Raw genomic sequence first — 12,765 nt, 5'->3', positions numbered from 1 at the left:
AACCCTAACCCTAACCCTAACCCTAACCCTAACCCTAACCCTAACCCTAACCCTAACCCTAACCCTAACCCTAACCCTAACCCTAACCCTAACCCTAAATATTATGCTTTAAAAAGTAATAACCGCCTAGTAGTATACTTTCTACTATAATAAAGGGCTTATGTGGTCTAAGCGCTATAGTATAGTACCTACTATCTTTATATTACGCCTAAACCTCTATATTCTAACTCTATTATTATAACTTTTATAATCTTATACTTATTACGTGGCTATCGAAAGTAGGTATATTAATATAAATTAGTATAAAGCGAAAGATAACTGAATTTAAAGTGGATGTAATATTATATTAAAAGTAAGATAAGGCCTAGATATTAAAAAGTAAGATAAGGCTTTAGGTTATAATTTTCCTAAGGTAGACTCTAACCCTAGTAAGTGAGATAGACCTCATCTCACTTACTAGTAATATTAGACCCTTTACCCTAAGTTACTCTAACTGTATCTCTCTTTAGGTTTAGGGTGGATCTAATATAGTAAACTGTACTTCTTTTAGTGTGTTTTTCCACTTAAAGCTGCTTGCTTTTCTTATAGCACCCTTATCCGGCCCCTTAAATACTATATAGTACAATCGGCCTCGGAATCTTAGTATAACCGCAGTTTTCCGAGTCGTATACTATTAGTATTTCTTAATATACTCTTTAATATAATTCTTTTTATTACTTTCTAGACTTATTTAATAGGTACTATAAATAAGAATACTAAATTCTAAATTGTATTTAAATCTAAGCGGTAAATTATCTACTTTAGTATAAATATTATTATCTTTAGAGGTAGTAGAAGTAGATAAAGACGTATTCTTTAATCTACTTAGTATATTAGTATATATTTAAATTAAGGTAGATTAGAGTTACTTACTTAATTGTTTTTTTATTTAAGATTTTATAGTTCTTTTATAGAAAATTATATAGAAGAGATTAAGCTTAATATTCTCTACTTAAAGTATTTTTTTGAGAGAGTTACTCTCTATAGATAGTATAGATAGATAGATAAATAGATAGATAAATAGATAGATAGATAGATAGAGGATATAATAGTATTTATTTATAGTATAATAAGTAGTTTAGAGGCGTAGCTTAAGTAAGAGTCTTTATCTTAGTAAGAGTATAAGTAATAGATTATTACCTAAAGCTTAGTAGATAAAGAAGGAAAGTAAGAGAAAGATAGGAAAGAGAGTATCTTATATAGATAATAGGTAGCTAGCTTAGCTAATTCTAGTTCCTTAAGTAGTTATTATAATTACTTAACTTTTAGAATATTAATTAGCTACACTAGCTTTAGAATACTAATAGTTCTTAAGCTACCTCTACTTAGTCTAATATTACTAATATATTAAAGTAAGCTATTTTAGCTACTAGACTATTCTTCTTCAGTCTAGTATTACTTATTTATATTAATATATATAGCTTTAGCTACTAGACTATTCTTCTTTAGTCTAGTACTACTTATTTATATTAATATATATAGCTTTAGCTACTAGGCTATTCTATTTTAGTCTAGTACTACTAATTTATATTAATATATCTAATTTTAACTATAATACTATTCTTACTTAGTCTAGTATTACTAATATATATTAAAGTAGGCTATTTTAGCTATTAAGCTACTCTTCTTTAATTTAGTATTACTAATTTATATTAATATATATAGTTCTAGTTACTCTACTACTTTAATCTAGGCTAGTATAACTAATTTATATTAAAGTAAGTTATTCTAGCTATTAGACTACTCTTCTTTAGTCTAAAATTACTAGTTAATATATATATATATATAGTTTTAGTTACTATACTACCCTTACTTAGTCTACTACTACTAATATATATTAAACTACATCTAATCTAGTATTATTAATAGTATATACCCCTAATTAAAATACTATTCTTATTTATTCTAATACTACTAAGCTTATATAGTTTTAATTAATATATTATCTTAGCTTAGTCTAGTCTTACTAATTATATAGTTATTATTTCTATACCTCTACTTAGACTAATATTACTATATATATAGTATAGAGTAATACGCTATTCTTGTTTTAACTAGTATTTCTAATTAATATAATTTTAGTTATTAAGCTATTCTTAGGTAAGTCTAGCACTATTTCTATATATTAATATATACTTAGTCTAGTACTATAAGTTATACTAATCTAATTAGCTTAATAGAATATAGCACTAATATAACTTACTTTAGAATATTATATTAATATCTCTAAGCACTACTTTTAGGTATATTATTCTTATTATTCTCTCTTAAACTTGTTAATAGATTGTAAATTTAATTATACCTCTTAGTACTAATTATATATACTACTATCTAATTAGTTTCTCTTATTACTATTTATTAGAGGTACCTTTTTATTTGTTTCTCTTAATATAATTAGAATAGCTTATATGTTTTAAAGAAGATATATACTATTATCTAAGAGTACTCTACTTAAAGCTCTTAGAATAGTATTAGTAAAGTTAATAAAGACTATATAAATAAAAGATATCTATTTTAGTAGTCTAAAAGATTATGCTACGTATTTTCCAAGTAAGATAGCTTATAAAATTAGTTTCTTTAATATAGTATCATTTAATATAGTGCAGTTAGTATCTAGGATTAGTAAGCTACCTAAAATACCCCTTAGATAGCCTATTTTCTAAGTATAAAAGGCATTTTCCAAGTACTTTTCTATTTTCTAAGGGATTAAAATCTTGGAAAATAGGCTCAGAAAATTGGGATTTTCTGAGCGTATTCTATTTACTAATTATTAGGTTAGTATACTCTAAGTACTTAGATTTATATACGTATAGCTTAGATTCAGTTAATTTGTAAAATGAAAGGCTAATATAGAAGCTATTATTACTATTTAGTATTACTGCGAATAGTGTATCTCTTAAGTATTAGTAGAAAAGAACTAAGGCTAAATGAGAGGTTAAGCTTAATCTAGCTAAGTATAACGAGTCTTAAGTTTAGTTTATATAAGGTGAAGTAGAGATACGTTAGATAACTACTTATTTAAGAAGGTAGTAACAATCGTATGTATTATTACTATAAGATTTGTAATATAAGTTAAACACAAGGCTCGTATATGCAAGGCAAAGGGGTGTGAACTATATACTTGGGATTTCTTTATAGTCACCGTAGTCACCGCAGTCACCGTAGCCACCGTGAGCGTCGGTGACTGCTGTACGCGCGGTGATACTCGGGAATGCGTCGATCACTGTACGGTGTCTTCCTCCGATTCTGACCTCGGCCTTTATTGACAGCCTTGGCGCCCGCACCTCTGCCGTGGTTTGTAACATGGAGGCTTGCGTGCTCTGTAATAATGGGCCGCTGACGTGAGCTTGAATAACCCGAGCCCGGAAGTGGCGCCGACTCTGGAGGTTGCTTACTCCGTTTTCTCCAAGCAGTTGAACACCGTAGCTCCTGCTACAGCTGCAGTGAGAATCCTTACAGAGTACAGTAAGCACTTTGAGAGGGTACCTTCCAGTAATGGCTTCGCGCGAATTACGGCTTACCACCCGCCTTCAATGAGCTGGTAATTGTTGGTTAGACTCTACAGTCCATGCTGAGTGAGAGCAATTGACCTGCCCTGAGGCTGTATTATGCAACGGTGTTTTCTCCGTGTTTTGCTCCCTCCGGATGTGGTGGAACAATTGAGTATATATAGTACCGTAACCACCTCTCTAAAACTGACCGAGTATACCGCTCTTCTACTGCATCTACTATATGCTATTCTGTTTCTCACCATTGTTCCGTGCAGAGCGCTTTGGGCAGAAGCTTGCGGCAACCTATATTTGATTGCCTTCTTGTTCTACAATTGTTTTCATACGCTCTCAGGCGCTCCCCACGTACTTCCTACTCCTGGGCCGAACGTTCCTTATCTGGGTACAATATTGTTGAAGGCGTGTTAACCCTCTAACAGTACAACAACTACCGTTCGAGCCATGTCTGCCCTAACTCCTCAGCACATTAACGACTTCCATGCCTTGCTTCCCGCAGAGGAGGTCATCGGCCCCTCGTCTCCCCTGTACAAAGACAACACACTCTGCTGGGCTTATCAAAAAGACCTAAAGCCCGCACTCGTCCTCTGTCCCACCTCCCTTCCCTCTCTCCAAGCTACACTCAAGTACCTCAGCAACAGCGAGCTCGATTTCGCTATACGCTCCGGCGGCTGCGGCTCAAGCTCCGCCAAAGATGTTATCCTCAGCATGAGCGCCTTTAACGACTTCACTTTCAACGCGGAGGAGGAGACAGTTCTTGTCGGCGCAGGCCAAACGTGGGGCGACATCTACCGCAAGATGGAAAGCCTCGCGCCCGGCTTCGCAGTTGTCGGCGCGCGAACTCCATACGTCGGCGTCGGCGGATCCATATTGAGCGGTGGTATCTCGTGGCTGAGCCACGAGTTCGGACTAGCAGCCGACCCCCAAAATATGCTGGACGCGCAGCTCGTACTGCTTGACGGGCGGGTGGTTTGGGCTTCTGAGGAGCCGGCGCTGCTGTGGGCGCTGCGGGGCGGTGGGGGCAACTTTGGCGCTCTTGTGGCTGTGAGGCTGAAGTGCTATCAGTACACCGACTCCATCTACTCCGGCAGTATTTACTTCCCGATTGAGGCGCTCGAGCAGGTCTCGGTCGCCGTGTCTGAGTTCGCTAATCGTCCTTCGGACCCGAAGATGGCGATGCATGTCTTCCTTGGCGGTTGGGAGAGTAGTGAGATTACGGGCGAGCCGGCGAAACCCCCGATGTCGATTATGGTATACGATGCGCATGGCGAAGCACACGGCAGAAGCGAGCAGGGGTTTAAGTGGGCCTTGAACATTCCTGGTGCTGTCGACGAGACTTCCACTATGACCCTCCGAGCCGTAGGCGACCTCCAAGGTAGGTTCCTCCTTGCAGCGCTCATTGGAAGAAGAAAAGACAACCAGATACTGAATAGAGTTCCATCCAGAGGTCGTCCGCCCAATGTTCGGCGCCCTTCACTCCCACCTCGCCGCCAGCATCGTACAAGACATCGACCCGGACTTTCTCCTCCGTGCCTGGAACTGGCTCCACACAGCCATCCATACCGATAGTCGGCTCGGCGCTGGGACCTTTGTTTTGCTGGAGATCATGCAGGAGAAAGCCTTTGGGTCGGCCGGCGCCAATGATTCAACCGCCTGGCCCCACTCCTCCAGCCGTCACATCTTGCAGCTGTTGACGGGATTCGCGCCGGGGTCTGGCTGCTCGGACGAGCTGGCGCTGAAACTGCTGGAGACGGCTCCTGGTGAGATCTCCTCTGGGAGGCATGTGGACGGAGATTACTTCCCCAACTTCCTCAACGGGTACATGCAGCTCGGCAAGGTATGAGTATCCTTCTCTGGCTGCGGTGACTAAAGGAACATGAAAGAAGCTGACAATCGCGCCTAAGATCTTTGGTGCTAACCTTAAGAAGCTACGGCAGCTGAAGACTAAGTACGATCCGGACTATAGGCTTAACAAAGGCTGTGCTATTCCACCTATTGGGCTTTAAGTTTAATACTTTTAGAATATTATGGTCCTACTTCTTCTCGGGATAAAGAAGTAGCTGTCACGGTTCCGTGCACGAGGCTCTACGAATGCGGCTTGAGTCACGTAATTGCGGCTCTATACTATATGCTCCGCACGATTCCTATAGATTAGTAATTAACACTTGACCATACCAATCGATATCGTAATAGTAGTAGTAGATATATTGTATCTTTTAGTGTCTTATTTATCTAGTCTCTTCTAAAATAGCTACTAGCAATATATTTTAGATATCTTTAGCTTTAGGATTGTGCTATTATATAGGCTAACTACTCTATTAAACTATATATCTAGCTAAAAAGATATAGCATATAGCTATATAAGCTCTATAAGTGTAGTAATATTATATACTATATATACTCTTTCTTTAGATACTTAACTGCTTACTAGAGTAGATTATAATAGAAGCTAAAGATATAAGAATTTAGTTTACTTACTATTATATAAAGATATTCTATAATGAAAAGAAAAGGCTATATCTATACGTAATATTAATATTTATACTCTGCTATCTAACTAAGTAGCTATATATTATCTACTAGAACTATAATATTACTTTCTCTTCTTTTTAAAGAATAACTCTAAATAATATACTACAGAAAGAGAACTAATAAGCTTAAGATATATAGGAATAAAGGCTATCTACAACTTATAGTTCTAGAAGTTAGTAGTAGCTATAAATTAGGATAATTCTACTCTAATTACCTAGTACTATAGAGAATTAAAAGATAAAGTTAAGAGTAATATAGTAATAGGAGTAAGACTTAAAGAATTAAAAGATAAAATTAATTCATTAGTTTAAGTTAATAACTAGCTATATAGATAATATCTAGAGAAATAGTTTTACTATATACTATTAGTAATAGGGAAATAAGATCTACTAGCACTAAAATACAAGTTACTTTACTATAGACTTTATTAAGGTGGAGCTTGCGGGTCTCAACAAGGAAGATGTCCTGATTATCACCGGTCAAGACTACCCTACCACCTTCTCCCACGAGATCTACGGCATCGTTACCAAGGTCGGCGCGGATGCTCGAGGTCTGGCTGAGGGCGACTGTGTGGTTGGCTTCAGCTTCGACAGATTCGCAACGTTTCAGCGTACATCAGCATACCTCCTACGGAAGGTTAAGGCCGGTGAGAATGTTGCTGAAATGCTGACCTTGCTAATGGCCTACTCCGGCGCCCTCCACGCTTTGACGACCTTGGGCGATGCCTAAGAGGGAGAGACAGTACTCATCCTGGGCGCTACTAGAGCTACCGCTGCTGCTGCAATCCGGGTCAGCCAAATGCTCAAGGCAGAGACCTTCTTTGCCGCTTCGACATAAGAGGAGGCGACGAGGATTGTCAACATATTTAATGTTCCCGAGGATCACGTCTTCTCCACTATCGACGAGTCGCTGCCCGCCAAAGTCCAAGCCGTGGCTGGTGGTAAAGGCGTTGATGTAATCCTCAGCGCCGGCGCTGTTCCGACGAGTGTGGCCAGAGAATGCTGGAGGAATATTACGCCTTTCGGACGTTTTGTTGACGTTGGCCGCAAGAAAGTTTTGTCCTGGAGTGCTTTGGACAGTATCCCGACGCGCAAGAGTGCCAAATGCTTGCCGTTCGACACCTTGGACTTGTTCAAATACCAACCCGAGGCGCTTGCACTCCTCCTTCGCGTTGCTATCGACCTCTATCGGCGTCAGGCTTTGCCAGCCCTCGGACCAATTCGAATGAGGAACCTGGCAGAGCTGGATAATGCTGTTGCCAGCTTCTCGGATGGAAACGGAAAGACAGTTATTGAGTACAAGCCTTCCGAAGCTCCCATTCACCTCCTACCTAGCCGCACACCTCTGGAGTTCTCTGCCAACGCCACATACTTCTTAGTGGGCTGCCTTGGTGGTCTGGGAAGAAGCTTGACATCGTGGATGATGAAGAGAGGCGCCAAGCGCTTCACTTCTCTTTCTAGGTCGGGCACCGATGCTGAGCAAGCGGCCCTTCTGGTGCGCGACATTCGGGAAGCGGGAGCAATAGTACAAGTCATTCGTGGAGATGCCAGCGTCCGTGCCGACGTTGACCGTGCTCTGGAGAGCGTGCCGGCTGAGTTCCCTGTCCGTGGTGTGGTGCAAGCCGCGATGGTACTGAGAGTAAGTCTTCAATAACACAGGCGTTGTCTTCGCACAATCTCTAACACGCACTAGGACGGTCTTTTCCAGTCTATGAATCATCGCAACTGGACGACTTCGATTCAACCCAAGGTCTTCGGTACAGTGAACTTGCACAATGCCTTGAAAGACCAACAGCTGGATTTCTTCGTCTGCACAAGCTCGATTTCTGGAGTGTTGGGAACGCCGGGTCTGACCAATTATTCTGCCAGCAACGCCTACCTCGATGCATTAGCCTGCCATCGGGTCTCTCAAGGTTTACCTTGCTCATCACTCGTGCTCCCCATGATCTCTGGTGTAGGCGTGGTGGCCGAGAATCTGGAGATTGAAGAAGCCCTCAAACGTAAGGGTATCTACGGGATCGATGAGGAGGACCTCTTGGAGTCATTCGAAGCTGCGATGATGACACAGACCACCGAGAAACCTTTCGACCATGTTATTGCCGGCCTTGATCCCGCCAGGTTACAGAAGGTACTCTCTGGCAACGATGTTACAGATGCATTCTGGTTGCAAGACGCACGCTTCAAGGGTCTCATGCACACCATCTCCGCGGCCTCGGGAGCAAGTGCCCCTGGGTCCGATCACTCCATCTTGGACGAGATAGGCGCCGCCAGCTCTCCGCAAGCAGCCATCGAGGCTATTGCCAACCATTTTGCCGACAAGCTGTCTCGACTGCTGATGGTCGACCGTGACGATTTCGAGCCGGATACCATCTCCATTGCGGACTACGGTCTTGACAGCATGATTGGTGCGGAGCTGAGGAACTGGATCTTCAAGGAATATGGGCTTGATATTCCGTTCCAGCAGCTTCTTGGGCAGGGTATGACTATCAACAAGTTCGCGGCGCAGGTTTGTAAGGTCAATGGCATTGAGTAGGTGATGAGATTATGGTGTGATACGGCCGAGCAAGAGTGGAGGATTTCCGCGAATCATGATAGACGTTTAGAAAGCATACTAGGGGGAATTTTCCTTATCACAAGCACTTATTAGACTTTCAGTTGCCACGAACCGGTAAGTTGCAGAGCCTTCATCTCTGTTAGATAAAGTAGACTCAAGATAGAGCAAATATAGACAAATCTTCTTTTATCTTAGTTAGAGAAGCTAGCTCCTGCCTCTTAATAACTCCTTATTCTAAAGCTCCTATCGACGACTGTGCCTCGAGTACAAGCTTAAGCATCATACATTGCTCCACACGATGCAAAGCTGTATTCTCGAACACACTCCCACCGGTTTCAAGCTTCTTATGTATAGTCTGCAGTCCTCACGATGTCTGCATAGTCGTGTTGCCGCGAACCACAAACTCCCTTCGGCGTTCGGCCCGGAGCGCCAAGCACTGCCCCAACCCAGCATTATTTGCTTCACAACCTTAAACATCTCAATGAAGCTTTAACATCCTCTTCTTCAACTACTAAACTCTGAATTCTATATCATACCTATGTTACAAAGCACTTCCTAAGATGTCTTTCTTCTCACCAAAAGCTCAGTCCCTCATCGACGCGACAAAATGCTCGTACAAACAGCTGGGCCGGAGCGGCCTCCGCGTCTCTGTGCCTATACTCGGCGGCATGGGCTTTGGCAGCCCGGACGGCCCGCTGAAGTGGGCGCTTGATGAAGACGAAGTGTGATTATGACCGAATGCATCTTGAAGAAGCGGTTTCTCATGTAACTTCGCGCAGGCTTTTCCGCTGCTAAAGGCGGCGTGGGATAGAGGCATCAACACGGTAGGGGATTGGCAATATTGTGTGTATAGGAGACGTGGCTGATGTTGGGCAGTGGGATACGGCTAACAACTATTCTAATGGAGCATCTGAAGTCATCATGGGAAAGGCGCTCAGGCACTACGGGATCCCTCGCCATAAAGTCATTCTCATGACGAAGTGCTGGGCGTTTGTGGGGGAGTCGGATGATGTGCCTGGCTTCTTTCCGCCTGTTGGGCCTAAGATGGACCTCATCGCCGCAACGCCAGATTACATCAACCAGAGCGGTGAGCAGCCCTACGCCGAGTTTCTCTGGAATATTAGTATTGATAGCAGAGCAGGATTATCAAGACAAGCAATCTTCAACGCAGTCGAAGCCTCGCTCGCCCGCCTTCAAACCAGCTACATCGACGTCCTGCAAATCCACAAATTCGACCCGAGCGTGCCGCTCGAAGAAACGATGCAAGCTCTCCACGACCTCGTGCGCATGGGCAAGGTGCGCTACCTCGGCGGGTCGTCAATGCGGGCCACCGAATTCGCCCTGATGCAGTTCGTCGCGGAGAAGAAGGGCTGGACCAAGTTCGTAAGCATGCAGAACCAGTACAGCCTCCTGTACCGTGAGGAGGAGCGCGAGATGAACTATTTCTGTAACATGACGGGCGTTGGCTTGATCCCGTACAGCCCGCTTTGCCGCGGCCATCTTGCGCGAAGGCCCGACCAGCGCGGCTCGTCGCTTCGATCGGCGCGTGAGGTCGCTTCGGGAGCTATGCGACAGACGGGATGGGGAGAGGTGGATGAGAGTATTATCAGGCGGGTCGAGGAGGTGGCGGATAAGCGCGGGTGGACCATGTCGGACGTCGCGCTTGCTTGGATCGAGAAGCGCGTTGCTAGCCCCATCGTGGGTGTCACTAGCATTGAGAGACTTGATGATGCGCTCAGCGCGAGGGGGAAGCAGCTTACGCCGGAGGAGGAGCTGTATCTTGAGGAACTGTATCAGCCAAAGCCACATCTGCTGTAGTCAGCTGGCAGAATGAATCACAATGCACTGAGTTAAGCCTGTACACTGTAGCTAAAATCTAAAGACAAGGTGGTGAGACATCGAATGCCTTAACCAATCATACCATTTTTCGCGTTACAGCCCGCGAGACAGGTCCCGGGGGCCACAGCGAAGGTAAAGGAACCATGTGCCTTCGTTCGTCTTCGGACCGAGCGCCGACGCTCGCGCCGAAGGCAACACCGCCGCTACTACAAGCACGCTCGAGATACAGCTTTAAATGCAATAACCTACGGAGTGCTCGATGGCTTTGTCCTCGATTTCTGCCGACCTACTTTTCACTAGGGTATTCTTGCTACCATGAATCTTCGCAACAGAAAGTCCGCCGGATTAGAGCGGTTACCTTACGACACGCTCAAGGTCATCTTCGGATGCCTCTCAGCAGCTGCCTTCTACATTACCTGGGGTCGATCCTTGCTCGATGGAACCTTGATGCAAATACTGGCGCTTCGAGGGGCCAAGACTCCCTCGGTACCGGGCACGAACGAACCTCTGCGAATGACCTTCACAGGGATTGTACCGGTGGATTACTGGTTCACGATTATGGTGCTGTTTTTCTGGGAAGCGCTGGATGGCAGTCACCCCGATACCAGTCTTACAGGGGTCTACTTCCTGGGACAACTCGTCGGCATCTGGATGCTAGTCTGGCTTGAGGGTGCGCGTGCTGGGAGTCTGAAGACGGTCGTATCGTGGTATGTAGTTGCGTGCCGTTGCACTCGGCAGGCAAAGGCTAACTGGCCGGTCCAGGACAGTTATGTGGGCATGCGCCATGCAGAATCTTACCCTCGCGTGCTTCGGGCCAATCTTCTACACGCTCTGTCTTGCCGTCCGCTGGCCAGGAAACGGAGCGCCCAGCAAGGACGCCCTGCTCATCCGTCCGCTTGATCTACGTGTGTTGCCGTTTTCGGTATTCCTTGGGTACATCCTGCCAAGCGTCAGCATGGCGCTGCCATCTCCAGGGATTGTAAGCTTCAGGACTCAGCAAGCCGTGATTTCCGTTTGGACCTTCTTTCCGGTTTGGGTTGGAGCAATCCACGCCATCTTATCGCGCGTCGCCGTCTCTCTGGGTATGGCAGGAGCGGCACGGTCGCCTCAAGCCCACCTCGTCAACGCGCGCGTGCTCTACGCAATCACCATTGTGGTCACAACGGTCGTGCACGTCGCGATTGTGACCCTCTCACTCAGCACCGTCCTGTTTCCGGCACTCTACACGCCCTCTACACTGGCTGCGTTCGCGCCAGCCCACCTGCTCTTTCCAACCGCCAGCGGCATTGTGGCCTCAATCGGCGAGGGCGTGCTCAACTTCATGCTGCTTGATCAATATATCGGGTATGGATCGACGTTGCTGTGGGCGGCCGTGCTACACTGGGACTCATTGCAGCGCCTGTCGGTCCTGCAAGTGATCGGGGCTGGGATGATATCAATCTGCGGTTGTCTAGTGTGCGGACCAGCAAGCGTTGCGGTTGGATTAGTGTGGGCGAGAGATGAAGTGGTGCTGAGCGCTGAGGAAGACATGGTGGGCGGCAAATGCTCTGTATCCAGGAATCTGTGATGGACTGGTGTGCTCGTACCTATGGGGATGTTATGACGCGCGCAGCTGGGAAGGGAAGCACGTGACTGCCACTTCTCCCTTGTTTCCCACCGCTTTGCTCCTGCAAATCAGGTAGTTACATCGACTTATTCTGCAGCAAAATACGCATCACCAGTCCTTGCAAAGTACATTTGCCGTCTCGACGCTGCTCATGTTGACATTTTCCACTCCAATGAACAGGATGCTGCCCGCCAATCTTCGCCCTTAGTTGGCAGGCTTGGAATAGCTATGCCTCCGTGCTCTTCCAATCGCAGTATACTTCACGAAGCTGATGCGACCATAGACATCTTCCCCTTATGTCGCCCGCCCTGCAGCACCTGAGCCCCTGCCTGCGGTATAAATGTAGCCCCTTGACCGTTAGGCCCTTCCAATTCACAGCCCATCGTGAGTCCGTATTCTGGCCACGCTAACGGACAGCTCGACCCGTCATCTGGGAAGTGCTGCACTGAAGTCACAAGGGCGCTGTAAACGCCGAGTCTCGCTGAGGCTCGGTCCGGCTCCGAAATATGTGGTAAGAAGCTCGGCGTCTCGGCCGCATCACGGCCAGAGCCCGAGAGGCCCAATGTTTCACGCCGGGCCGTCGTGATATTCCTCATGGTATGTCGGCTGCGAGAACGAAGCTCGAGTGAGATGGCTCTGCTTGTCCTGCTGTATATCTAAAGGCAACGTGATCATCGCTGGGCTTCAGAG

General features: G+C 45.2%; 4 protein-coding genes across 4 annotated transcripts; all 4 read left to right on the top strand.

The window, feature by feature from the left end:
- Nucleotides 1–3,989: 3,989 nt before the first annotated feature.
- W97_07923 (uncharacterized protein) lies at nucleotides 3,990–6,806 on the top strand (the record flags this gene model as incomplete). Its single annotated transcript, XM_007785792.1, has 3 exons — nucleotides 3,990–4,920; nucleotides 4,991–5,382; nucleotides 6,510–6,806. The coding sequence occupies 3 exons, from the start codon at nucleotides 3,990–3,992 to the stop codon at nucleotides 6,804–6,806; spliced, it is 1,620 nt and encodes a 539-aa protein (XP_007783982.1).
- Nucleotides 6,807–7,301: 495 nt separating this feature from the next.
- W97_07922 (uncharacterized protein) lies at nucleotides 7,302–8,609 on the top strand (the record flags this gene model as incomplete). The annotated part of the gene is made up of 2 exons (XM_007785791.1): nucleotides 7,302–7,715; nucleotides 7,770–8,609. The coding sequence occupies 2 exons, from the start codon at nucleotides 7,302–7,304 to the stop codon at nucleotides 8,607–8,609; spliced, it is 1,254 nt and encodes a 417-aa protein (XP_007783981.1).
- A 581-nt stretch (nucleotides 8,610–9,190) lies between these two features.
- On the top strand, nucleotides 9,191–10,448 carry W97_07921 (uncharacterized protein; the record flags this gene model as incomplete). Its single annotated transcript, XM_007785790.1, has 3 exons — nucleotides 9,191–9,352; nucleotides 9,410–9,454; nucleotides 9,507–10,448. 3 exons carry the CDS (start codon nucleotides 9,191–9,193, stop codon nucleotides 10,446–10,448), a joined length of 1,149 nt encoding a protein of 382 aa, XP_007783980.1.
- Nucleotides 10,449–10,784: 336 nt separating this feature from the next.
- W97_07920 (uncharacterized protein) lies at nucleotides 10,785–12,036 on the top strand (the record flags this gene model as incomplete). The annotated part of the gene is made up of 2 exons (XM_007785789.1): nucleotides 10,785–11,176; nucleotides 11,232–12,036. The coding sequence occupies 2 exons, from the start codon at nucleotides 10,785–10,787 to the stop codon at nucleotides 12,034–12,036; spliced, it is 1,197 nt and encodes a 398-aa protein (XP_007783979.1).
- Between the last annotated feature and the right edge of the window lie 729 nt (nucleotides 12,037–12,765).

This window comes from Coniosporium apollinis (assembly GCF_000281105.1).
Source record: "Coniosporium apollinis CBS 100218 chromosome Unknown supercont1.46, whole genome shotgun sequence".
Lineage (NCBI taxonomy): Eukaryota > Fungi > Ascomycota > Dothideomycetes > Coniosporium > Coniosporium apollinis.
This window is presented reverse-complemented; position numbering and strand designations above follow the sequence as displayed.